This window comes from Onthophagus taurus, chromosome 6 (assembly GCF_036711975.1).
Source record: "Onthophagus taurus isolate NC chromosome 6, IU_Otau_3.0, whole genome shotgun sequence".
Lineage (NCBI taxonomy): Eukaryota > Metazoa > Arthropoda > Insecta > Coleoptera > Scarabaeidae > Onthophagus > Onthophagus taurus.
The window spans coordinates 8,747,672-8,773,977 of record NC_091971.1 but is presented as its reverse complement, the minus strand read 5'-3'; the positions used below and the strand labels follow the sequence as shown (position 1 = coordinate 8,773,977).

The window sequence follows — 26,306 nt, the reverse complement described above, 5'->3', positions numbered from 1 at the left end:
TGTAATTTGCATGTGAAGGGAGTCCCATTGCGGAGTCACGGGGTCGCACACAAAGCGACACCGAAAAAAGGTCTGTAATGCGCCTTTCCCTATGGAGCTGAATCTGAGTTGGGGAATTCTAAGAAAAGAAGACGAAAAGCTCGAAGTGCTTCGGATTAGACGGTCGAATATGTCCGAGACAAATTTTTTTGACGACAAAAAAACGAAATAAGAAAAACGAGCATTCACTATACGCACTACTTTTCGAAGGGTAACACGATTTCGTTTGGGAACCTTCTTAGCGGATGGACAGATTAAATTACAGCGCTTCTTCGGGGACGAAGCACAAAGAAGCCTCGTCTGGAAGTAGATGGACGGCGAAGAGATGTGGCCCAAACTATTAAATTGGTACTATTGAAGAAACATTTTATTATTCCCAACGAAATAGAATGGCAAAAAGTCGCCAGGTATAAAGCGGATAACAGATTAGGTTTACGATGATCGCGTGCGAACGAGGTCTCGTCTGATACCTATCAAGACAAACAGATATTAATTTTACTGCAAACTAGCGGAAAAAAATATACTTTGTTCGTGCGATTATTTCATCCATGAAAGCACGCTTAGTATTCTTGAATACTTTTTTTTCAAGCCAATTACTGAAATAGATAATAATATAAACAAAAAAATTCTTACTAAATTTATTGACACTATTAACAGAGATATCACGCGAAATGATTATTCGTTAAACTTTCTTTTATGAGCAATCGAAACCCATCAATCAGCATCTGCTCACAATCTGGTCGGGTTCACACGGGTCGCACAAAGCGGCATCTCCTTACTCTCTAATTAAAACCATGGCAGAGCATCTCGACAGATTCGATCGCGAGCCTAAATTAGAGAAATCGTTCCTCTTCTCTCCACCAACCTAAAATCGGTTTCGGAAACTTGGTTTTCCACGAATATTCATAAATACTAAACTATCTTACCAACATTGATCTTCGACGTCTGTTCGTCCGAAGTCGTCTAACCTGTATTATTAACGCTTCGTCTACTACATAAAAAATTTATCTACATCGGGATAAAAACGGTCATGCAAAATCGGGATACAAAAAATTAAATCATAGAGCGGTTTTGATGAAAATGATAGGATGTTTTAAAATGATGGGATATTATGCGAAACTTTTTTTTTGTGTGTCGGAGAGAATAACACAGAATTATTTGGTCCTTTTGTGTGTTAAGTAACCCAGATGGAATTTGCAATGGAAGATGATATGAACGTTAAGAAATGCAATTCAAATTAGATGTAAACCAGAATGTGTGTGGCTGTTGAAATTGATTGATGTGTTCAATAGGATTTATTTATATTGGATTCTATACTTGTTTTTTTTGATTCTCAATTCTATTTTAATTTGTTATGTAATACTTAAGTTGTAAGTAAATAATTTTGTTTCTATTTAACAGTCTCAACACCCCTTGTATAATACCTAAACAAGTATGTATGTAGTTTTAGACACAAGGTGGTCGCGGTTTAGACAGCTTGATGTATGCGGTTTCCGGGCTTGTTTGGCTAAACTATAAATATGTTTGCTTAAACTTTGCGACCAGGATTTAATAGTTTCGGCTTACCCTTAACAAATACCCGACTGTGAATTATAAGAGATATGTACGAAACGTTGTCGTTACAATAAAAAGTTGTTTTAATAAAAATTTGAGACTGTATTAAATTCTTATGACTAAATGGAACTTTTTCGGTCTCCACCAACATTCGATGAATCGCCAGTTATATTTAGATATTACTCTACATACATACAACCGGGACGTTGCGTTCGGTCATTTGCAATTATTGTTCAAGCATGTGTTTGCATACTCAAAAGAAACATGCATTTCTCGCTATTAATAGATATTACAAAATTATGCATACACTTAAGTTAATAAATGATCATTATAGCGAAGAATTGTATTAAAAAATTTATTAATACAAGTATAAATCGATAAATCGTTTGGTGTGAACGTGTAAAAATTGTTGGGTGGGAAAGTAATAAAAAAAATCTTCGATAACAGTAAAGGTTCATATCGATTAAACGCCAAAGGCAGCACTAACTGCCGGTTTTGTCTGTCTGAGCTGCTCAACAGCGGTGCACAAGTTGCAATTTACCCGGCGTTCGCCGTTTTTCAGTCGTTGCGATCCGATTTTTAACACAATAAGGTTCAGTGAAAACTGAAGAGGGTGGCAAACTGCAATTTCTTTGCCAACCAAATTAAACCGCGACAGATGTCTACTCTTGATAACTCTGTCATTATCAAGCTTTTCTTGTATTTTTTTTTCTTTTTTATAAAAAATAAATTAATGAAATATTAAAAAAATCAGAAAATTATCTCAAATCTGAAATCGACTACAAAGTAATGGAAATAAATAAGTCCAAAACGTTGAATCACCAAATCTTTAAATTTGGAAAATAAGTTCTGTCAATTTTTTTCCATGTTTTTTTGACCTCTCCAGAGTAGCAGTTATCGTCTGCTTCATATATAAGAAACTATCATTAAAAATTATAAATGAATTATCTCCTGAAGTTTGTCGGTGTTGTTTAGATACATCCTGTATACCTTGTATATGCGAGAAAGTAAAAAGAGTCGCAACATTATTATCAATTTCCTTCTAAGCTAATTCTTTTGTTTATTGGGACTCCTTAGACTGCGATGTTATGTATCGGTTTTCGATTCTCTATTTCGAACGGTGTCAATAATATGCAAAATTCTAAACAATGATGAAATATTTTTATTTATTAAATCAGTGCTACATTAATGTTTCAACCAACCAGGTGGTCTTTATAAAGCACGACTAAAATGAGAAAAAATAGTCATTGTCAAATACAGTTATATTAAAGACTATTGCATAAAAATTATCTATGCTATATAATTACAGTCAATTCTTTTGGTAGTATCTAGTTCTATACCAGCAGTACCTAGTCTTCTGGCTGCACCATCCAACCATCAGTATTGAGTATTTCTGCAAACAGTGTCTAGTCTTCTATTAAAAGTATTTAATGTTCTATTAAGAGAATCTAATCTCCTATTAAGAGTAGTCCTTGATCTGCTGAATCTAGTTTCTTACAAGCAATATTTAGTCATTTGTAAGCAGTATCTGCTGGTTAATTTGCAGTATCTAGTCTTGTGTTGCCAGCATCTAGTTTTCTCTTACAATTAGTAGCATCTAGTTCTCTATCAACATTATGTAGTTTTTTGGCGACAGCATCTAGTCTTCAGTAGTCTCGAGCATTTTGCCAGCAGTAATCTTCTAGTCTTCTATTAAGAGTATCAAATTTGTTCCATCTTTTATAAATTTTACATAGAGATGAACTACTTTCCAAATTAAATCAAACCTAAAATTGTTTAAATTTTACAACAGTTATTAAAAAATCGAATTAAAAATGTAAATAATAGTGATTGCATAACACAACCTAGTTCTTACCACGGTTTAGAATACCAATGTGAATATATCAACAATCTTTTGAAATTGAAAGTCTAAAATTTCCTTTGAATTACAACCTTTGTTTTTTTTTGTCACGATATCGAATTGAGTATTTGGATCGGATCCAATGAGTAGTAACGCGTTTGCACACGTTAACATCCCAACTTCGTATGATTTACAAATAACTCTAACTGTTGAACGTCGTCGAGTGGGTTCGAAACGATTTTATCGACAGCCCATTTGAAATTCCGACCGATTTACAAAATCTTTATTAAGAACCGAGTCCCTGCGGGCATTATTATTTTAAATTGTAACTGCCCGGATAGAAATTCGCGTCGGTCGCAATTCGGACGGGTGTATGTCTAACACCAAGCTAATCTGGAAACCCATTTTCGACTGACGCCCGTGCGGATTGAATTCCAGTTTGGCAACTGGGCTATTGTTTGTTCGCAAAATACGGTCCGTAAATTTCGGACGAATGAATCGCACTGTTGCAAAATAAAATCGTAAAGAACGTTAATCGTTCAAAGGATACACAGAATAAGCTGAAGTCATCTCATAATATTTCTATTTCGACTACAACTGAAAAATATTTTTAACACTGTTAAAATTGTGAAGAGTTAGCCATTGTGGAGATGTGCCGCATTTAATAATTAACCAGATTCTAAGTAACCTGAATTTCAGATTGCAAACGGAACGCTACAAAACTATTTCAAACGTTAATTATGAAGGATGTGTGTGTATGGTAGTGCTTCGGATGCCGCCATGAATATTTAAAGGCGAGGTTTTTTTCGGACCTAAATTCTAAATAATATAGAAGCAAATAATGCGGACCGAGTGCAGGAGGTTCTCAAATCCGAAAAGAGTTGTAAATGCGTAATGAATCGGGCGAATTGTTTTGGAATTAGCGACGTTCATTATTCAAACAGGTGGACACCGTCACATCCATCAACTTCTATACGATGCACGTGCCCAATGCTTGCATTATTCATGAACAAATGATACAATATGACTAACGCAATAACAAAACTAGCTCGGGCAAGCACCGCCTGCATTCAGCATTCTTTAACTAAATTTATGTGAAATTCTTTGTATCAAGAATTTTATAAGTATTATTTAAAAAAAATTAAAATAAAGATAAAAGGAGAAAATAGCGTTATTTTAAATTTCTCTTTACCAAATGAAATGTATTAAAGATTAATCTTGACTATAGAAAGTATAAATTGATTTATTTTATATCTATAAAGTTTATAATTCTTGTATCATTACATTTTTTAATTTCAAAGCAACTAAAGAATTTTCTTTCATAAAACACAGAACGAAATAAAACTAAAAAGAAGGATTATAAAATTAACGAGCTTTCCAATCGGTCTATCTTCGGCGTTGTCCAACATCAAAAAAAAGAGAATACTGCCTACAAAGAAAGACGATGCCAGATTAAGGTAGTGCCTCAACGTAGAAAAGCTCTCCACTCTCCTTCCCCATGAATTCTGTATAAAGCCGTAATCTGTAAGCATCCGACTTGCTTACCTGCAGTGCCCCCTTTCAATAGGAAATTTAATTTTCGACCTCGGTGTGTTTTGGCGAGTGTAGTTTTACGAAAAGCCCGTCACGCTGCATTATTCTGCCTGAAACGCTTTGTTTGTCCGGCTTGAAAGACAATTTCCACAATTTTTGCGTTCGCGGTTTTCAAAACCACCTCAACATCATACCACGAACTCACTTCACTTCTATTTTTAATATTAAAAAAAAATGATATATCTTCTATTGTTTTTATAATGATGTAATATTTTAGGTTAATCATCAATCTAAAACTAAAAATTGACTCATTTTAACCATTTTATTGATCATTACCAACACGCATAGAATATAAATTTAACCCTAAACATGGTGAATTGATGAAATCATACTTTTTCTTAGCGGTAATAAATCTATTTGTATCATTGTTACATCACTAGTAGAACAAAAAAAGTACTAATTTGTTTTGTAGAATTTGAATTTTCAAGAATTAAAACCACCCAAGCCGTTCATAAAAAATGGTTAACCCATTTAACATCGTGTCTGTATAAGTGCGAAGAAATTAGAAACAATTGGCGGTTTTCAAAGACGATAGGCGTCAGATCCATTTAGGTTTTTATTGCCGTTTAGAAACGGAATGATCAAATCTTCATTTCCACTACTACAGACTCGTCGTTCATCCAACTGGTCGATTCGCATAACTCTTTGGCAATCTCGTAAGCTATCGGTCGTGTTATCAATCTTCTAGAGTCAATCGACGTCCCGTAGATAAGGGCCTTTAACGTATCGTCCAACTGACTGAGGTCCTATGACTAATATGGCCCGTTAGTAATTGTCAGATAGACCCAGAATTGCATCAGCATATTTAGTTGTTATTGCTATTCTAACGTAATTGTACTAAACAAGATTAGTTTCATTTTTTTTTTAAATAACTCTTAATTTTTTTTTGGGTTGAATATAAAAGGGGAGGAAAAACAGGACGATTTCACCCTCATTTTAAGTCCTAGCTTATTATATTATTTATTTCACCGACGTGTCAAAAAAATTACAGCACATAACGTCCTGGAAAATTATGATTTATTCCCATGTCCCGCGTCCGCACTGATTAGCTACGCGGTCGACCCTGTAAATAAAGGTCGAAACGGAAGAAGAGGGTGAAAAGAGACAATGTACTGGGTGCGACAACGTACCCAGGTACAAGATGGTACAACGACGACAGTTTACTAGACTGCACAACGACAATATTAACCACAAAACTAATTCTTGAACCTCTTAGATGAGAATGTTTATTTATAAAGAAAATTATTACAAGATTGTCGACGTTGATTAAAAGTTAGAATTAAAAATAAACCTTGACTATATTAATTAACCCAGATCTATAAATAAATCGTGGTGTAAATATAACCTTAATCGTATTGGATAAATTTAAATTAATTGGACGCAAAATATTTCTCTCAGAACAGATCAAGTACTTTATATGCTAAACCAGGTGTTAGTAAGAAATTATTTGCATTGAATGGTATGTAGTATGATGGTTTATGGTTGAAGTTTTAATGCAAACATCTTGTACAAGGAGGTATACTTATCAATAACGTATTGGAGAATTATTGAGTAACACCTACAATTTTCTAATACAATTGATTTAAAGATATACAATCAATTTTATTCTAATTTATTAAGTAAACTGTTATTGTCAAAGTACAATAGATGAGATTCTATACTTATGATATAAGTGCAAAGGTCACTGCTCAGGATGCATACTTTTCTCATTAAATATAACGAAACTTTTCTTGATGGTCTGGTGTACGCAGATTTGAAAGAAACTTTAAGTTATTGATAGGAAATGTTTTTAGGAGCATTGATTCTGAACTGAATATTGCAGCTTATTCGCTAATGACACATTTTTGTATTCCAAAATGTTCCCCTGAGATTATGAAGAAGGCTGTTAAGCCGATAACCTCCTCAAAGCTTAATACATTTTGTATGCTTCTTAGCGGAATTTCTTTTTTATTGATAACCATATCACAAAACGAACTTATTTGTTGATATGTATTTCGATATCAGATAACATCGTCATTCTACTGATTGCAACCCAATTTATTAATTTCCTTAATGATTCATGAGAGTTAACTGGCCAAGCTAATCTGATGAAGAGGTTATCATCGCTTACCTACAGTCCGGGGTGGGCCTTGGCACCACTATCCTCTTCCAAGCCATCCGGTCTTCAGCGAATTTTCAATCCTCAGAACCCTGGCAGCATCCACTCTATCTTTCCATTTCGTGCGGAAGTTGCCCCTACTTCTTGTGCCTGCCATGTTTGCTCTAAAACCTATGTTCGCAAGTCTTTCCTTGGGCATTCTGATAATGTGTCCAGCCCATCTAAGTCTTTGTGACCTTACAAACCATGTGACGTGTTCGCCTCCCATCAAATATCGGAGTTCAATATTTGGATCATATTTTCATAAAACATTTTCGTCAGATTTTTTATGAACACTTCAATATTAGTCATGTTAAAAAATACAAGGACTCGTCAGCAACAACTCTTTGTTTTATAATGTTGCAGCTTTTTGATGTCAGTTGCAGAAGCATTACACCAAACCGGGTAAGCATAAGTTACCTGTAACCTGATTATCTGACCAATACTTCTTAGTAGTTAATAACAAAATTAAAACTTTAACTATTATTAACTAAATGCGGCTATTAAATAAAACGGAGCCAGAAGCCCGGGTTCGGCTTCTGTAGACAACTACAAATGTTATCGTGGGTTGTGCATTATTAAAATTAAAGTAGAAATTAAAAAAGGAATAAATTAGAAAGTTTCTTTGCTTCCACTTATTGTTAGCTGGAGTGTTGGATATTACTTTTAATTTTATTACAAAACTGTATTTAACAGTTGCACATAATAATATTTTTTGAAAACCCCACGGTAAGCTCCTTACGGGATCACTTTAGAACTTGTTAGAATACACGAAAAATACACTTCAAAGATCAACAGGTGAATAGTATTACAAGATATCCTGTTATCCTCGTAAGTTTTGTTCGAGAGTTCGAAATCTCGTTGTGATACCATAACAACCACCTGAAACGTGTGCGTTTACGCATCGGGAATTCTCGACCAAAAGGGAGAGATTTGAAACCGCACGAAATTAGAGATGAATACTAAAATACAAGGGTAAATTCTTGAGGTGGTTCCTTGACGTCTCCTTCCAAAAAATGTTTTTAGATATTTTTTGTTAAAAGTTTTTAGGTTTTAGCAAAAAGTTTTTAATTACTGAATGCAAGAAGTTGCTTCCAATTTTAAAATATTCGCTCTAGTTTATCTCTTTTTATGACATGCAATACAAAAATAATTTTTTTCATTTCCACGTAGTAATAGATTTCCCATGAGCTACATTTTTTTAAATCGTTAACGTTCCTCGGAGATTTATTTTTATTAATATGATGCATACAGTGAATTCACTTAAGATGCAATATACAAAAGTATATTTTCTTTAATAAATATGTCAATATAATTTGATTTTATAGTAAAACCTCGATATAACGGATTAATACGGAGAAGGCAGTGTCCGTTATAGCTCAATAAAAATATACAATAATCTAGTGCTGAATAACAAATAAAACCAGACTGATACTAACAATAAAACTAACACTCGACCTTGAACTAGAAAGATTCCGTTTAGCCGTACGTCTTTCATCTTGAAAGACGTACGGCTAAACCCGAAACTTTCTAGTTCTAATTTTGCACTGGCACTAACACAAGAGCTAGATCTAAATTCATTCGGGTTTAGCCGTCTTGAGAGACGTGTGGCTAAATCCGAATGTTTCTAGATCTAGGCCTAGTGTTAGTTCCAGTTTTGCAGTAGCACTGTCACTGAAACTAACATAAGACCTAGAACTAGAATCATTTGGGTTTAGCCGTTGAGAGACGTGTGGCTAAATACGAATGTTTCTAGATCTAGGTCAAATGTTGTTTCCAGTTTTAATTGTTATTCAGCTTTAAATTGTGGTATATTTTTATTGAACGAAAGTAGACATAACACTAGACCTAGAATTAGAAACATTCGGGTTTAGGCATGGATCTCTTAAGACGGCGGAAAACTCTTTTTCGACTCTTTCTCGAAATCTTTTTCCAAGCAAAACTTTTCCTTTGCAAAAATAAATACCTGTACTATTAAGCTATGTTGCATTTTATGTGGCAAGTGTACAGTAGTTTCGTAACTTTGATTACTGCATTCATATATTGCGAGTTATATAAATTTTAATACTTTTTCTTTGTATACTTCTTGTATGCGAGAATTAATAACATTAATCATAAATATTCTACAGAAATCAAGCTTTAAAATAACTCATATTTCATCTTTTAATTAAAATTAGAACTTTAGTTATGATTGATTAAAGTTCACGTAAATTTTATTTTTTTTTATAAATTTGTGCAAACTAGTTTCAAAAAATATTGTCTCTTTCAAACTAACGGTGTTAAAATAATGAAGTTCACCATAAATATTCTATAAAGTTTAAGCTTTAAAATGAAAGCAATTACATCGTTTTGTCTTAATTGTTCTTAAAGTTACGATTTTTAAAAATTGCATCACATGGAAATGTCTTAAATTGGAGTGATGTAATAAAATCATATTCTCTAACTTAATTATGCTGAAAAAGTTTAACGAAAAAATTTGAATTAATGCTGAATTTTGGTATAATTACTAGAAAACACTGTTCTTAGATCAACAAGTAAATGATATCATAATATTTTCTATTACCTTTGTAAGATTTACTCGAGAGTTCGAACTCTCAGCGTGATACCGCAACAATCACCAGAAATGTGCGCGTTCACGCATCGCAGATTTTCTCCTGAAACGAGGGTGCTAGCCCTGAAACCTCCCCAAAGCGAGAGACGAAAACCAAAATGCGCGAGCAGATCCCACCGGGTCGCCACCAACTCTCTCTGTGATAGTAGGCGTCCGGTGTACACAAACGGATTAAGTACGCTGTTCATTCAGTTCGCCGTGCAGTCGGTGTTCAGACTTCAGACACGAAGGCCTCCCTCACCTTCTTGTTCAATAAAAAAGTGCCGTCGCCGTCTCGAACGTTGAAAACTGTTACACATTCGAGTTTAACTCAAAATTTCTAGAAAATTTTTCGCGTTAGTTATTTTTGACTTTGAAAGATGTGATTTGTTTTAATCAAAGTTTTTTTGGCTCATTTCAACCATAAATTGTCGCCGATACAGATCGAGTGATAAAATTGTAATTGTTACGTTATGATTTTATAGTTTTTTTTAAGGAAAAGTAGTAGAAACGCAATGCTCCACAATTATAAAGGAATCGAACTTTAAAATAATTATACCAACGATTTGAGTTCGTAAGTTTAATGATTAGGAATCGTTAAGATTTGAAATGGCACACGAAAATATTTTCGGGTATTACTAATTTCTTATTCTAAACTTGCCATAAACCAACATTTTCATTGGCATGAACTAATTGAACGCGCCAAAGGGATCGGGTTATATTTGTTTGGCAAACGTTTGGAAACTTGGCATTTCAAAATTACGCAGACAGTGAAAGTTTTTTAAATTGTTTTAGTATAAATAACTTTAAGTCAATCTAAATTACTAACCTCTGTTTTCAAATTTTGAGCATGTACCAACTTAAAGTATATTTATAATGTTATCAAGTAAACAAAAACATTCATTGTTTTGAAGTTGTACAAAAGCAAAAAAAATCATATTTTGATTTGAAATATTATACTTGACCCGGAATAAAATCCAGTGTCAATATTTCAATTGCACTAGATTGTCACAAACTAGATGAACGAAATGCCTAGCCACACAATCTAATGGCAGTAATCAGTCTGCGTGACGACTCATCCTTTAAAAATAGCTTATTAAGCCGGCCAAATAGCTGCAATGAACTTTAAAATAAAAGCGGGCTTAATTTCCCATTTGGTTTCATATCAGGGAATGAAAAAAATTCCTTAAAAAAATAAAAAAAAATTTTATGTTATTACGAATGACAGAAGATGTAAGTAACGATCAACCTGGGATACATTGGTTATAATATGAAAGTTTGCTAATTGATTTATTCGTGGAATAACGGATAAACTGAAATCAACTTAAAATAAAAAAAAATGTTATTTGGTTGCACTAAGAAATTAAAATTTAATGGGTCATTTAATTAACGTTCGTGTTTGTTTAATTTAGCGATAAAAGTTCAAGAATGCAAAAGATAACAAAATAATTTGCTACAGCAATTTAATCTTATTATAGCATTTTATTATGTAATATTTTTACCTATTTATTTTTGTTTTAAGGTTTTCCGCGAACAATAACATAAAAAAAAGATAATAAAAACAATTGGAACGGGTATAACTTGAAAAGCATTTTTCTACTAATATAGTGCCATATTTTCTCCAAGTTACCCAGAACATTGCGCAATAAATCACTGTTTATGAGTTTTCCGGAAAAGTTACTGACCGTTTTTTGCTTGTTTCTCGTTTTGTTATAATTGTTGACAAGTTTTGGAAAGTTCTTTAGTTTAGAATCGTGTCTAAAATTAGTTCTTTGCCGTTGTTTCAGATTTTATTTCAACACGCAAACGCAAATTTTCTGAAAAATTTATTAGCAATAAATATAGACTGTCTCGGATTGTTTCACTTTAAGGTATAATTAAGCAAACATTTTGAAATTAATTTTTTCGAAATTAAACAAAAACTTTGTGCCAAAATGTATGATAGAGTCTACAAAATTATCTTTACTGTAGATAAAGACGTTTATATCTTCAGTACACTTTAAATTTATTTGGTAAAAACAAAAATGTATATTAAGAAACAATGATGTTATTATACTCAGCTTTGTGACAAAGTAGCAATAATTGATACATATATAAAGTTTTAATTTAGACATTTTTCTGTTTACATATTGAAGGGAAAAAATCGGATGAAACCTAGTTTTTTTCCAAGCCAAAAAAATAGGAAATTGAATTTTAAAAATGTATGTATCAAAGAATTTCACCACAAATCTTGTTGAGTACTAAATTTCTTTCCCCATCTAACTAAAAAATAAATAACCAAAAAAACTCACCGTTTACATTTACATGGGCCATTTAGTTATACAATCTTGTTTTTTATTTTATTACAAACAAGGACATTATCTGGCTGCTAAGTGCGCTCCTGTATAAATACATTTTTACATTCCCGGTTTTTTTAGAGGTTTTAAAGCTTAATGTTAACGACTATGCTAAAGAGTTTTTTTGATAAACTCTTTCAATCTGCGAAAATTAATGGAAAGGAACGCCGACGACGTACAGGTCAATACAAAACCCTCGGAATTTTTAGAAATAAAATTGGATTAAGGGGTAAATGTGGAAATATGGTCGGGCTTTGTTTGAATGTGTAATACCTGTCGCAAAAACCAACGAAATTGTTTATATTTTTCATACGGGAAGGTAACAGATTGCGGCGATTTGTTCACGTTTTCCTTTAAAATGAACGGGTCCGTATGGTTCAAGTTCGAAAAGTGCACTCGGGAAATATAATTTTGCGCCTTTTATTCAATTTCTAAAGTGCCGTTCGAATTAAGCGGTTTGAATGGCGACGGAAAATGTAAGAAGCCACAGTCGAGACTCTCCGGTTACTCGAGGTTATTTAAGAAAATTAAATAACTCAAGCTCCTAGTACTTTTCGTTAAACCGACACCAGAAGTCTCTTGTTACCAGAATTCTTTGTTAGAATAATTTTATAGATTTTTACCTTAAAGAAATACAAATCCTTTCTATAGTCTATTTTCAAAAGTGTTAAATTTCAATTCAAAATAACTTAAATAATTTTCGGAAAGCATTCTGTTTCTACTTCTTTTATTCTTTATAATTATTTAATTTTTACAAAATCGTTTTAGTTGCAAGATGATTCATTAATACCATTTTTTTAAATAAAAGTGATATCTTAGTCAAATAAATAAATAAGAACAATGTTGAAGTTTATCATCATCTTATTTATGCTGATATTTAAACCAGCAGGTAATTTATTAATAAAACGTGTAATTTTTTATTATATCTTAAATTGTTTATTAACGCTTCATTTTCTTTTCAGGTACGTTATCTCAAAAAGAACGAACTACTATTTAGCTAGATAAACAGAAAATCCGGTGAGTAGTGAGACCAACACGTTTCCCCCTTTATTATGATAAGCTTCTAAACAAACTACGGATTGCAAATAGCGTCCTACATTGTTGTTTCATGACCTCATCTCGGAAAAATTTACAACCCACACATAAGGATCGTTGTTGCATGATTACCGCAAAAATGTTCGTTATATGATGTAGTTTTCCGTGATTTATTGTTGCTTTATAACGTGAGCAGAAAAGAAACAAATAATATCTCGTTAATATCAATAGTAATGGTAATGAAAGATTTTTTTCGATCAGATTTTATTTTTCACATGACAGTGATTTATTACATAAACATTTTCTGTTTATGAAAATAATAAAAAATACAAATATGTGAGTGGATTTCTCTGTGCTATTATATTTAACAAATTGGTGAAAAGTAATAGTGTAAATTCTTTCCATCAGATAATTACATAGAAATATTAAGTATTTCTAAAGTTATAATCAATCCATTCGATTAATTTCAATTTATGTCATTCGATTTGAAATGTGATTCTCAAACATTCCAAAAATGCTAAATACCTCAAGATTTTTCAATTCAATATTTTAGTCTAATTAATAATATGAAATTATTTACATGTTTTTAATGTTCGAACATGTTGTAAAACAGAGTAACAAAATTTCAGTAGACACACATGTGTAGTATAAGATATAGAAGTGCTTGCGTTATTGCACACCGCACTTAGGCCTCATTGAGCTCTTTGTGCATCCTCTCCATATTCGCTATGTCAGATCAACCAGACCCGGGATTTTCTCTTGGAGCACAAGATGTGCTTTACCAAAAAACTCAACCCAGCCCAATCCAACCAAACCCAACCTAACCAAACTCAACCCAACCCAACTCAACATCTTATTTGCGATCTTTAGATTAACAAAAAACTACTAAATCGAACAATATTCAAGTTATTTAATAATATTTATAAAGACAAAAACACAAATTTTTGAATTTATGACGTTTTATTGTTATCTAAATTATTTAACTCCAAATATTTGTGTTACCATATTGATTTCTCTTACAAGAAATCAATAGAAGGAAGAGTTTGGTATCGTATCCCTGTTGGTCTTTCGAGACTAAAATAAACATATTTGGGTCAGATGAGATTGTAGGGTGAAAGAAGAATGATAAATGCGGTGGATTAATTTTGGGGTGCATGTTATTAAAGGAACAGGATAACATTCAATTTATCGAACAAATAGGGATATCAGATTTTCTAAAAATGTATTTCAGCTTTAATTTAATGATTAACACATTTCGACCAATTAGCGAATATTTTTCACCACCGCTTTACTATTTAAATGCAAAATTTAACGAATGGTACAAATCGATTAATTAATTAATTATGCAATAGTAATTAATGAATAGTTATCAAATCTGATTTTGTTTCGACCCCGCATTGTACTGATTCGAATTCTAACACTCTCTGGGGAAATTAAATTTGATTTAAGATTTAACTCTGTTACCGTACCATTAACTTGACGGAATCAAAATAAAGATCTTTTTTTCAGATTGTTTCAAATTAAACTGAAATTTAATTGGATGAGTTGAAGGGATTTTGATAATGTGCTTAACATTCATGGTATTAATCAATCGGAAAATAATAATGCTCAGTTAACATCACGTTAAACCCCGATTAACTTGATAAACGTTTAAGAAAACCGGGTCACTTGTTTGTTGTATTGTTTAGCGGCTGTATTGTGCTACTTTATGGCCGCCGCCCGTATTAATAAACTGAAACGACCATTTCGCTATAAAAAATGCATTGTAACTAAGGATCAAGTTCAGCAACAATAGAATGAATAAGTAAACTGGGTATATCAATGTGGTACCAGAAAATTTATGAAAAACTTTTTATAATACAAATTATTTGGTGTCTTTTTTTAAGTCGTTTGCGATAAGAAAATTTTTACAAAAAGATTATTATGTGGATTGAATAGATTGGATTATCGATGTTACAGATCGTTAAGGTTTTTCTACTTGCGATAGCTTTTCTGATAAAAATTGGAAAAAAGGAAAAGTTTCGGTTAAGCCCCCTGAAGTTTCCCTATTACCTCAACGAAAACTTATCTAATAATGTACTCTTTGTTGCGGGAGGCTATCAACAAGTCGATGGCGTTGTTGATATCGTCCCAATTTGCCTCTCCGAGAGAGGACGAAAAGGGGGGGACGAAGTATTACGTGAATAGCAGTCCAATCTGTTGCGCGTCCCTTCAGCCACCACCGTTCGGGGGGCTCTTTAGGTTGGCGAATTTGCGGTTACACTATATGTATATACGCTCGACACGGTGACGCTTCAAATTTTAACACATTTAATGAGTTTTCTAGATAAAACAGAAAAAGGTAGAGCCTTCGAAACTTTCTCTATAGTGAAATTTTTCTTTTACGACTTGTAATTAATATCTCTTTTTTAGTGTAGTGCTCGAAAATCTCGTAAACAAACCGGGCATGTTCTAATTAAGAGAAGGATGGTTGAGAGAAGAACTGCAAATTTCCGAGATGTGTAAGTGGCCCTTTAAGTGCCCTGATTCATAGAGGCACAGAGCGTAGCAGGGCCAGAGTCGTACTCTGGGGAAAAATCGTGCGCTATTAATATTTCTTTCAATGGGGACAAAGGATATTGTTCCCTATAAGGGAGTGGAATGCATCGGTATTGTAATTCGGGCCGGTGAAAAACATACGGGCTTCTTATCGGGACGCACTTGAATCGCGCCACGTCTTTTATGGGTAGGCAATGATTCTTTAGAGGAAGTAAAGAGATAAACTGAAAGGGATATTTCAGGAATATATTTGTCAAAAAAATCAATAGTTTTATTTTTATAATATTGAAATTCACAACGAAAATGCATACCATTGCATGATTTTGACAGGTTATGTTGAAATGTTTGTAAGAAAGTATATTTGAATGTTGATAAACATACCAACCCCAACATATTTTTCAAAAATAGTTAACACTAGCCGAACAAAGTATATAGTCTATATTTTACCAAATTCACCATTTACACCGATCATAAACCAATAATTAGTGATGTGTTGAGATAAAACTGAACCCAAGATAATTTAGGATTATTCAACAATTTATAAAATATAATTATCTTAATCTCAAACATCATTTAACGTACTCATGAAGATGAGTACACCAAGATACGTCCACATAGAATAAATTCCTTTTTCGTTTACTCAAGGCTATCTCTTTCATCACAATACCGTATAAAACGAAAAAAAAAGTTCCATCTAGAGATCCAGAGGATAGATTGGCGACGACGCCCGGTTTCCATTCCGACACCTCGGTATACATATATTTAGAATGGCAAACATCGCCCCATGTGTTTCCAGACGATGGGCACCCGGCGTATTTCTTCCTCAAAGCGGCCGTCTTGTGGACACGCAGTGCTTTACTGTAATTGAGTTTGTCACCAGGCGCCAGGACGTCCCTCAGGAACCACCTCGTGTTTGCCCCCTGAAAGTAGGATTCTCCACAGTTCGCCATCTTACACCTCCACCTCCATCGTTCGTTCTCCTTGCCTGCTCCCTTGTCCTTGTGGATTTTTTCGTTTGCACTTTTCTTATTTTTACCTGGTCTCTTTTATTCGAATGCCTGCCTACGTAGTGAAACTAGAAAGGGGCAAAGTGCAGTTCAAGTCTTGGGGGGGCGAGCTCCCCTTTTATTATTTCAAAGGCCCGCATGTATAAAACTCAACCTGATTTGGTCGGCTTTGTTTTCCCCCAGGAACAAGAATTGGTGGAAAATTCAAGCTGACGCAATTACCACTATCTTAAAAATTTATCACTAAAGCATTCAATTTTCTTATCTTTAATATTAAACATTCTAACAACTTTATTTAAAAAATATGCATCTCTTTAAAAACATAATAAATGCAACGTTTTTCTAAAAATAGATTCATTATGATGCATTTTCTAAATGATAATAAACGAAGATGAATCACCTCTTGATTCACCGTTATTTCTATTTTACAATTCATTGGAAAATTAAGTTTCAACTCGGATAAATAAACCTTATTAAAAGAGCGCATCCTATCTTTATATATTAATTCACTGGAAAAGTAATGAAACTAAATACTTCTTTAAAGGTTACGGTGTAACATCTTGGTATGCGTATTTTTATCATTGCGTAATCTTTAATGTTAAGACAATTTGATGACTTCGACTTAATAATATTAGATAACTAAGAGTAGAATTGCGTGATGATAATCGTCGCATTTTTCGTTAAAATTTTCACTTTGGAAAAATGGAATCGAATTTCCCCCGTGCACACACACGTATCAAATAAATTTATGGCGGGACGTTTTTTATTCCTGCTCTCGCTAAAATATGTGACCACACGTGCCGAATTTTAAAATTCACGCCGTTGAAAAGTGTTTTCTGCGAGCGAAAAAATTACCGTAATAACTTTGCATACGTATCGAGGAAGCTTCTTCGGGCGTCTAAGGGGTTGATAATAATAATAATAATATTGGGTTGGGAGCGCGAGAGTGGGGGCGCATTATGATAATGAACGATGATACTCGGTGACTGGTCGCGATGTCTCCACCGTTGAAAAGAGTAAAGGACGAAGAAACTTGTCACATCCTCTTCTTTCATTTACCGAACAGACCGCGCTGTCCTTTTTTAAAGTGAATTTTTGCATGTCTTCGAATTGATCATGCAACATTTGCATATAATTAAATCGTAAACAAGGTGGTGGCGGTGGCGGTGGCGTTGGGGACCGTACCAGTCGACCCTTTGCTGATTTATTGTTGGAATGGTCACGCAATTAGTAAAACTGACATAAATTAAGACGTTTGTTTATCGAAATTTCCTCCACGAGGAAAATTGATTTATGTTTTGAGTTCGTTATAAACACAAAAAATATTTTTATCAACTTTTATTCTCATTTCCTTTTCTATGTTGTTCTCTATACTTGTATTTTAGTACAACGACCACCAAAAGCCTAGCATTGCACAAACTCGACATCGAAAACGAAATTAAGATCCACTGAGTTTTATTACTTAAAACGAAACATCTTTTACTGAAATCCAAAATTCTGTCAGTTTCATGCCATCAAGTTTTATTTTCAAACTTTTATCATAAAATAACTCGATAAGATTCTTTTCGTCTGCAGAAATAAATTCTGATGGTTCATGAGTGCTTAATGGAGCTTGAATCAATGCAGTTATTGAAATTTTCATTTTGATCTCTGCCTGCATCTTTATATTTTGACTTCTTTTCACAAAATATTCTGTTTCTTTCCTAAAAATTCTTGCCATAATTCAAACATGATAATTCCATATCGTTACACAGTTTTTTAAAAACTTTGCTTTCAATGGACGAGATTTTATAAAATTTACTATACTGACCACATTTTCGAACACATGATGCAGGAGTCTGATGCTTTGACGTAACCGCACCTCTATGAATAATGCAATGGGTCATTTGGTGATTTGCTTCGAATAAGCGTTTGTAATCCTCCATTGCAGCCAGACATGAAGCGAGCTCCACCAGTGCAGACATCAACGCATTTAAGCCAATTTATGTTTTCAAATATTAATGGATCTACAATCCCGAATAAGTTCTTAACTTTCACTTTAGCAGTAATATTAGAAAACAGCACATCAACCGATTGAGTTAATTCTTAACCCCTTAACGTATATTTCCAACATATTTCAACATATCCTTCACGTAGGGTCTTCCCTTAGTTTTCGCACTTTGTATTCTCCTGTTAACAAGTTGCTTCAGTATCCTGTACTCTTTCATCCTGAGTATATATGTTGCTCATTGCAATCTCTGAATCTTGATCTACTATGAGAGCATTAGCTCGTAGTAGTAGTTGAAAAGCTCCTAGTTATATCTTGTTCAACATATTCCCACATATTGGGCTTACCTTCTTCTCGCAGACATCTATTCTGTTTGTCATAACAGTGTATAGGTCTTAAAATTGTTTTATAAATCCGGAACTTTGTGAACTTTTGTCTGGATCTTAGTTATTCTTCTGCTAATATAATATTTTAATAAATTCAGAGTAAATTTATTCCTCTGTAACATTTTTTTAGCGCTAAATATTTTACTCAAGCTTTTATGTATCTGGTATTAATGAATTCATTTGCTTCTGTGGTTTAACTTCTAATTACAAAAACAAAGGTATTTTCAGGATTCTTTATTTCTTTATTTTTTGCAACCGTAATTAAAAGAAGAAAAGTATAACTTATACATTTTTAAATTGACTGTACTTTTATAAAAACTAAAAATGAAATGTCGGAAACAAAGCTGAACGGAAGACAACAATGTGGTGACTTTATTGCTTTTTGGGGTTGGTGCGGTTTGAAGACGACAATCGGAAGGAGTTGGTCGGAAACAGCACTTGGCGGAAGACCGGAAGGAAATCACGTCTGGCGTGGAGAGGGCGTTATCTGACGTCGGCATCGCGTACCATAAATCAGTTCCGGGCAGTTTGTTCCGTTCCTGGATGAGTAATTAGCGGGACATTTATTAAAAAGCACGAGCACGATCGGTCGGAACGAAGCTGCAGAGCCAAACTCCATTTATAAAAGTCTACTCATTTAACGAGACATTTGACAGATAAAGTCCGACTAGCACCAAGACGATTCGCCGAGAGATAGTTCATTCGGCGTATTAGAATTTCACGCTTCCCGAAACAGTATAAAAGGGGTAATGTTTAAGATGACTTTGCTTGCAAGGAGATTAGCAAATAAGATCGAGAATCGCCTTTTGAAGTGAAGTTGTTGAAATTATCTTTTAGGTCAGGTTTTATGTTCGATAGTATACAATTTCAAAAGTTTTTTTTTAGTTTTATTAAAGGTATTTACTGAATCGATTGATGGTTTATAAAGGTTGGTCATTTATAGCTATAATTTATCATTCCATCGAAGAATACACACGTTAACGGTACTATCTAGTAATTGAACTGGGTTGGTACAAGACGCATTGAGAATGGAAAGCAGTCATATTAATAAATTTAGTTTAATCTCGTTAACATTAATCGGAAATTAAATATTAACAACATCGTTATTTTATCAATTCCAATTTTAACCGATTCGATAATCTTGTTGATTAATTTAATCCTTAATTTAATTATTTATTTGATGAATTAATAAAATATGCTTTGTATAATTTTATGGATTACTATTAAACATGTTCAATGTTTGATGCACATTTAACAAGTTTAATAGTAATCCATAATCCATGCGGTTATTTTGTTGGTTGGATTACTTTCTTGATCGTCAACTGGTGCTATCGGAAAACTTCTCCGCTCGATTTCACGTAAAAATAACCGCGGCCGGCAATTGAAAGCTTGTAGTGGATTCTATCACGAACCGGAAGTTTTATTTTTCAAACTTAGATTAATCGGTTTCGTTATTACGAGGTTTCTTTCGGGAGAACGGTTACAATTGAATTCAAACAATTTACAAAAACACAAACAATGTCATATCAGAAAGTATCAAATTCCCAAAGATTGTGAAATTTTAAAAATTCCAACACTTTATCGATTAATTAACGTATATTTACAACTATATTTTGTAACACTAAATCCTGTCCTTCTAGGCCTGTAAAATCATAAATATTCAACGTGTAGTACAAACGAGTAAAGAATATAAAAATTACGTGTATGAAATTGTAAATGAATTTGCTAACGACGTTTTTATTGATTTTTTTGTTAAAACAAGAAGTTTTTAACTTAATTTTTTTTAACTTGTCTCAATTCATTTCCGATATTCCATGTATTTAAATTAAAAATAGTTTTTACAACATAAATTCATCCCACTTATAGCATGTCGTTCATAGAAGGCTTAATGACGAGTCAAGTGAAGTTACAAGCCCACAAAAAAGTCAACTTAACGATTTTCCATCGAAACAGCAAGGACATAATGCGACCTGTAAATAATTTATGTTGTGAAGTCTACAACATAGCGATGACGATCTTTTATCGTTCAAGTCGAAACGGAAAATACATAAAAAAAATGAAAACATTTCAAGTGTGCGTTCACAGGGAATCATTTTTCTTTTGACTCTTCTCTTTTACTGTCACCGTTACCCCGGCAATTTATTTCGCATTATAGGACCTCGCCCGCGGGAACCATAATAAAGGTTTGGATTTGATGTCAGGGGGTCAGCAGAAAATGAGAAAATATGCGCGTGACAAGGCCTGTAACAGTAATAATTTTAAAGGCCGACACGTTCTATTTGTAGATTGATGCAACTCGAAGAACCTACATTTTAAATATATTGCGTACGCGTGTATTTTCGACGAAGCTATTGAACCCAAACCGAACGCGGTCGCAAAATCATCGACCGACTCTAACCAAACCAACCAAACGATGACGGTTTGTCAAAATAAACGTTCAGCACAAACAATCGTCACCATTCAACGATAGCAGACCATTAAAATCCTATCTCTCTTCTTGCACATTCACTCTCTCGTTTCTCTCGTTTTGTTATTACATCGCGAATGAAGGATTTTGTTTTTTCACGTATAGTGTGCGTGTGTGTCTCCGTTTTTTATTATTTTTCATTTAAACCGGCCGAAATAGGAAACGTCAGATAAATATAATGATTAAATACCGTAACACTCGATAATTACGTAGGAAGGAATTGTTCTGTAATTAATAAGTAGCATAGTGTAAAGTGGGAGGTGCTCGTGTTTATTTCATTTGAAATAAATACAGAGAAAAAAAATCGGATATAAAAAGAACATAAAAAGAAAAGGTAAAACTAAAGACTACGTAATTTAGATCGTAATAATTTACGCAGAAAAATAAGAATCGCGCGACATAGTAATTACAGCCGCGTCTAAGTTTACATCATTACCAAAGGGCACAGGGGGTCGTTAAGCTTGAAAAGGGCAGCTGTGTTTTTAAAATTATCGCTGGAGCCTTAGGGTGAACGCAAAGGAATAAAAGAAAGAGGGGAAAATTGGAATCGCATGAAAATATTCCATATTTTAGACTCGAATGGATTTATATAACCCAACCCACCGCCATATATTCCTTCTTGTTTTATTTTAAGAACCAATTCGACCCGACGTACATTCTTGTTTATTTAGAAATATTCAAGAAATAGGTTACGAAAAGAGAATCAAATTTAATTACCTGCTATAAACGTTGGGAAAATTATTGACGATTTTATTACTCATAATTTATTTTTTAACGAAAATTATAAAAATAAAACATATATCCTCGTATTTTAACGAATCGCTTAGATTATTAGTGATTTGCAGACTGTGGACATAAATTTGAACATAACAGCTTAACATAACAATTTTCAAAAAAAAAATAAATAAGTTTCATAAAACCAAGGTGGACTTCTCATTTTCTAAATTTTTCAGATTGCAGATCTCGTTTATCAAACATTTTGAACTGAAACATACTCTGTTTCACGCATTCACAGACTTAGGGCATTTGAAATAGACTTCCACGACGAAGCTTTATTGTTAATCTCATTTCAACAGTTACGTTTATTATTTTTTTTCAAAGTGTGAGAAATCTATCATGTTTTTTCCATAACTTATAAAGATAAAAACAGTATAACACAGTTTTTAACACAAACCTACTTCTCATATAGATAGCAAAGGTAATTTAATTATCGATGCTTGCTGTAGTTTGCATTAAGCGAGAATAGAGATTATGTTCAAACGTTAGCGAAATCAGTGGCAAATTTTAGTGCCGACATATACACAGAGGAGACCATCTCACAAAGCAGGTTTCAGTATTAATATCCACTTTTGTGATTGCGATTGGCTTGAATTAATTATATTTACCGGTGGCGCGGATGTACAACCCCGGCCTGGAGGCTTCGATGGCCAGATGTGTCGAACGCAGAACGACAAGGTGCAAAGGGGTAATTACCTTTGAAGGTGGCCCGCTCTCGTACTGCCATCAAAAGATTTAATTACCGAACGTTTATACGCATACACGATTTAATCGTCGGTACCTTTTGCGTTATTTCATACCCCCAGCCACCCAGTTCGATTTGATATCGAACATTTTATATTCCCATATGAATCCTTTATAAAGAAAAGATAAAATTAGCGGTTTTCTACGAGACAAATAATATAGAGCGGCAAACGAGTGTAAAACACAATATAAACTGAAAGAGCGATGTGTATAACCGCGACCGTTTCTGGAAAATTTTAAACGGTCCGAATCCGGCGAAGCTTATAAAAAGTAATTGCCACCCTTCTACGCGCAAAACGGCAGCGAAGGGCGGCGGCAAAAAGGCGAAATAGGTACGAGGACATCGTTAAAATGTTATCGTGGACAGTGTAATTCTCTGGTAAACGCCGGCGTAAAACAGGATTAAGGATTCTAACGAATAGCTCTCTTCGTACGTTTTCTTTTGTATTTCCTCCTCATAGGACATTTTAATTTGTGAAACATTCCGAAACGAACTCAAATAATCACTTCGATTGTAAGGTGAAACTATTTCACCTGAATATCTAAAAACACGAAATGTTTCAATTTCAACGACAATAAATTAATAATTAAAATTAATCGTTTTATTGATTTATGATGACAAGAAATAATAGAGAATACCTCCTACAAGGATTCATTTTTTTTAACAAGAGAAAATGCCTTATTATACTTAAACAAGACAGAACATTCTACTCTGAATAATGAATTCTCGTTGCATTCGTGATAATAAAGCAATAATTTAAGGTCAAAATACAACGATAAATAATAACATCCAATATTAATGTGGTGAGATAACAAGCAATTATTAGAGTTAATTTATCCACAAAGATGTTTCATCTAAGAGACGAAAATACGTGTAAAAACAAAGAGCACCACCTGTTCATTGTCTCGGTTGAAACACCTGAATTATAGCTGTGCGTGGGTCGTGATAATTCAGCTGGGGATTGTGACGGAAAGCTTTCGAAATACGCGCCGATTCCCTCATAACTTTAACGACGCCGCTCTAACATCTGCTTCCGTTTGTGTAAGCGTTCAATTTATTTACGAGCATTTAGACGGGTTTTTCGAAACAGTTAACCCACTTGTCGTGATCGGATAAACGCAATTTCGGACCAGGAAATGTCGGCCCCCCTCGGGGTTGCTATTACATAATAAAAAAAGGCTTTCCTACGAAATATCCTTGCATTGCACAGCCACCGCACCACCGGAGTGGCTTTCGAGAGAAAAAAAACACGGTAAATCACAAACCTCCGGGCGAACCGTAAAAAGGAAATGCGTTTCTTGCTTTCCGTCGCAGCATCTCGGTTTTTGTCCTTTTATTTCGCTTGCGTCCCCACAAAAGAAAACATGTGTTTCATGTGTTCGACATGAAAGCTAATTTCGAAGGGAGGGCGGTGTCTCATTTTTTTTTAAATTTATTTCAAAGCTTGAAAAAAACAGGTAGAGAACTTATTAAGTCGATAAGTAGAGCTTTCTTCTGGGAGGAAGCTACCTCGACGATTTTTTTAATTGGAAACGATTGCCATGGTAAAAGGTTCCTGGTCGAAAGTAATTGGGGGTAATTAGCGTGTCGACACGGGACCGCGGGATGGGCACCATCGTTCGAGGCCTTCAGGCAACGCTTGCATTTAAAATGAAAATTAAAAACCGCCATTACCGCGTAACGTGCCCCCGCCGATGACCGCTTGCCTATTAGTTAATGGAACGAGCAAAGCAAATGATTGCCAATAGTTATTATGAACGTCAATTCTCAATTATCATAAATGTAGGGGGTAAAGTGTAGTTAACTAATAAATATAGAAGGAGTAATCTGTCTTAAAAAGACGTACGGCTAAACCCGAATGTTTCTAGTTCTAGGTCTAGTGTTAGTTGTAGTGCTATGTTACCTCTAGTATTACTTGTTATACACTGCTAGATTGTTAGTACGAACTAACAGTATTTTTGGCTATCCCTTATATCCAGGTTTTTAGTGTATTATAGTATTTTTTTGTTATCTTATAAAATAACTTTTAAAAGATTGAAAATTTAAATAGAAATCAAGAACTTTAGAAAGGGTTTTAAATTTGAACTCGTTCGAGTTATATCACAAAGTGGCTCAAGTAACTTATCAGTTACTCAATATGTTAATTTAGTTGAGACCATATCACGGTACACAAAAGGGTTCCAAGGTAACAAAACACGAGGTGGCCGCTTCCGTTGGTCGGACTTTCGAGTATTTCCGAACGTTGACGGTAATATTGGCAAGTGGCACCCAGCTCGACTAACCGAAGTGGTCGTTGCCGTAATCGGACCTGTTCAACGTCCTCCAGAAGGTTTAGGGCTACATCGGCGGGGCTGCAATAACGTCTCCCCCTTTGATATCGGAGCGACTAAAACTATTAAATTGATTTTGGGAATTGCGCTGAAGGATTTGGAACGCGATCACACGAATCTCACTTGCTTTAACAAGTTTTTTTTAATTACGGATTTAGTTTAACATTAATATATCGGTTTAAACAACGGTTCTTGTTAGAATAAGATTCAATCCGCAGATGTATTTGCTCGGTACGTTTCAACATACGATGGCAAACAATGTTAGGCATTGAGAAATCTAATTTCGCCCACCAGGATTCGTTTCCAGGACTCGAGTATCTACGCTACCCGTCCCAATAACGTGATCTGGCAAATCGAATAAATATATACTCCACGTATAAAGAAGGATTTCAAGACACTGTTCCCATACAGATTTTTATATAACTTTTTTTAATCTAAATTATTTTTTCTCTTGTTTTTTTAGCACCACAATGTCCTTCGGGTAATTTTATATGCAACGATGGTACGTGTCTCGACCAACTGTTCAGATGTGATAACTACATTGATTGTAACGACGGAGAAGATGAAAAAGGATGTTCAAGTAAGTCATAGAAATTGTAGATAAAAAAAAAGCGTAGGCTTGTAGTTTTGAGTAAGTAGAAAAAACGTAGAAACTCTTCAGCTTCAGTAGATTTGATTAAAGAGAACGCTTTGCACTTTTCGCTTATCCGTATGCTGAAGCGCTTTCAGCATGTTGCACCTAAACTAACCAGAGTCATTATTCTTCCACCAAAATGTAGAAAAAATAACAGCATGTCTTTGCCACTCGTTTAGATTACGATAGGCGGCGGAAATTTGAGTGCGGGGATGGCAAACGCATACCGATTGAGTGGAGGTGCAATCAGAAAAACGATTGCTCAGACTTTTCAGATGAAAAAAATTGTCGTAAGTTTTCATTACTCTCCA

The 26,306-nt window shown here is 34.1% G+C and overlaps 1 protein-coding gene across 16 annotated transcripts in view; it reads left to right on the top strand.

The window, feature by feature from the left end:
* LOC111427873 (terribly reduced optic lobes) overlaps positions 1-26,306 on the top strand; it is an 88,769-nt gene that overhangs the window by 39,069 nt on the left and 23,394 nt on the right. For 10 of the 16 annotated variants that reach the window (XM_071196317.1, XM_071196318.1, XM_071196314.1 and 7 more), the window contains 2 exons: positions 25,825-25,941; positions 26,175-26,285. In XM_071196317.1, the coding sequence (XP_071052418.1) occupies positions 25,825-25,941; positions 26,175-26,285 (228 nt within the window). Of the gene's footprint in view, positions 1-9,994; positions 10,213-12,857; positions 12,979-25,824; positions 25,942-26,174; positions 26,286-26,306 lie in introns of those variants that run through there. The other 6 variants (XM_071196322.1, XM_071196320.1, XM_071196319.1 and 3 more) reach the window with 2 other exon arrangements.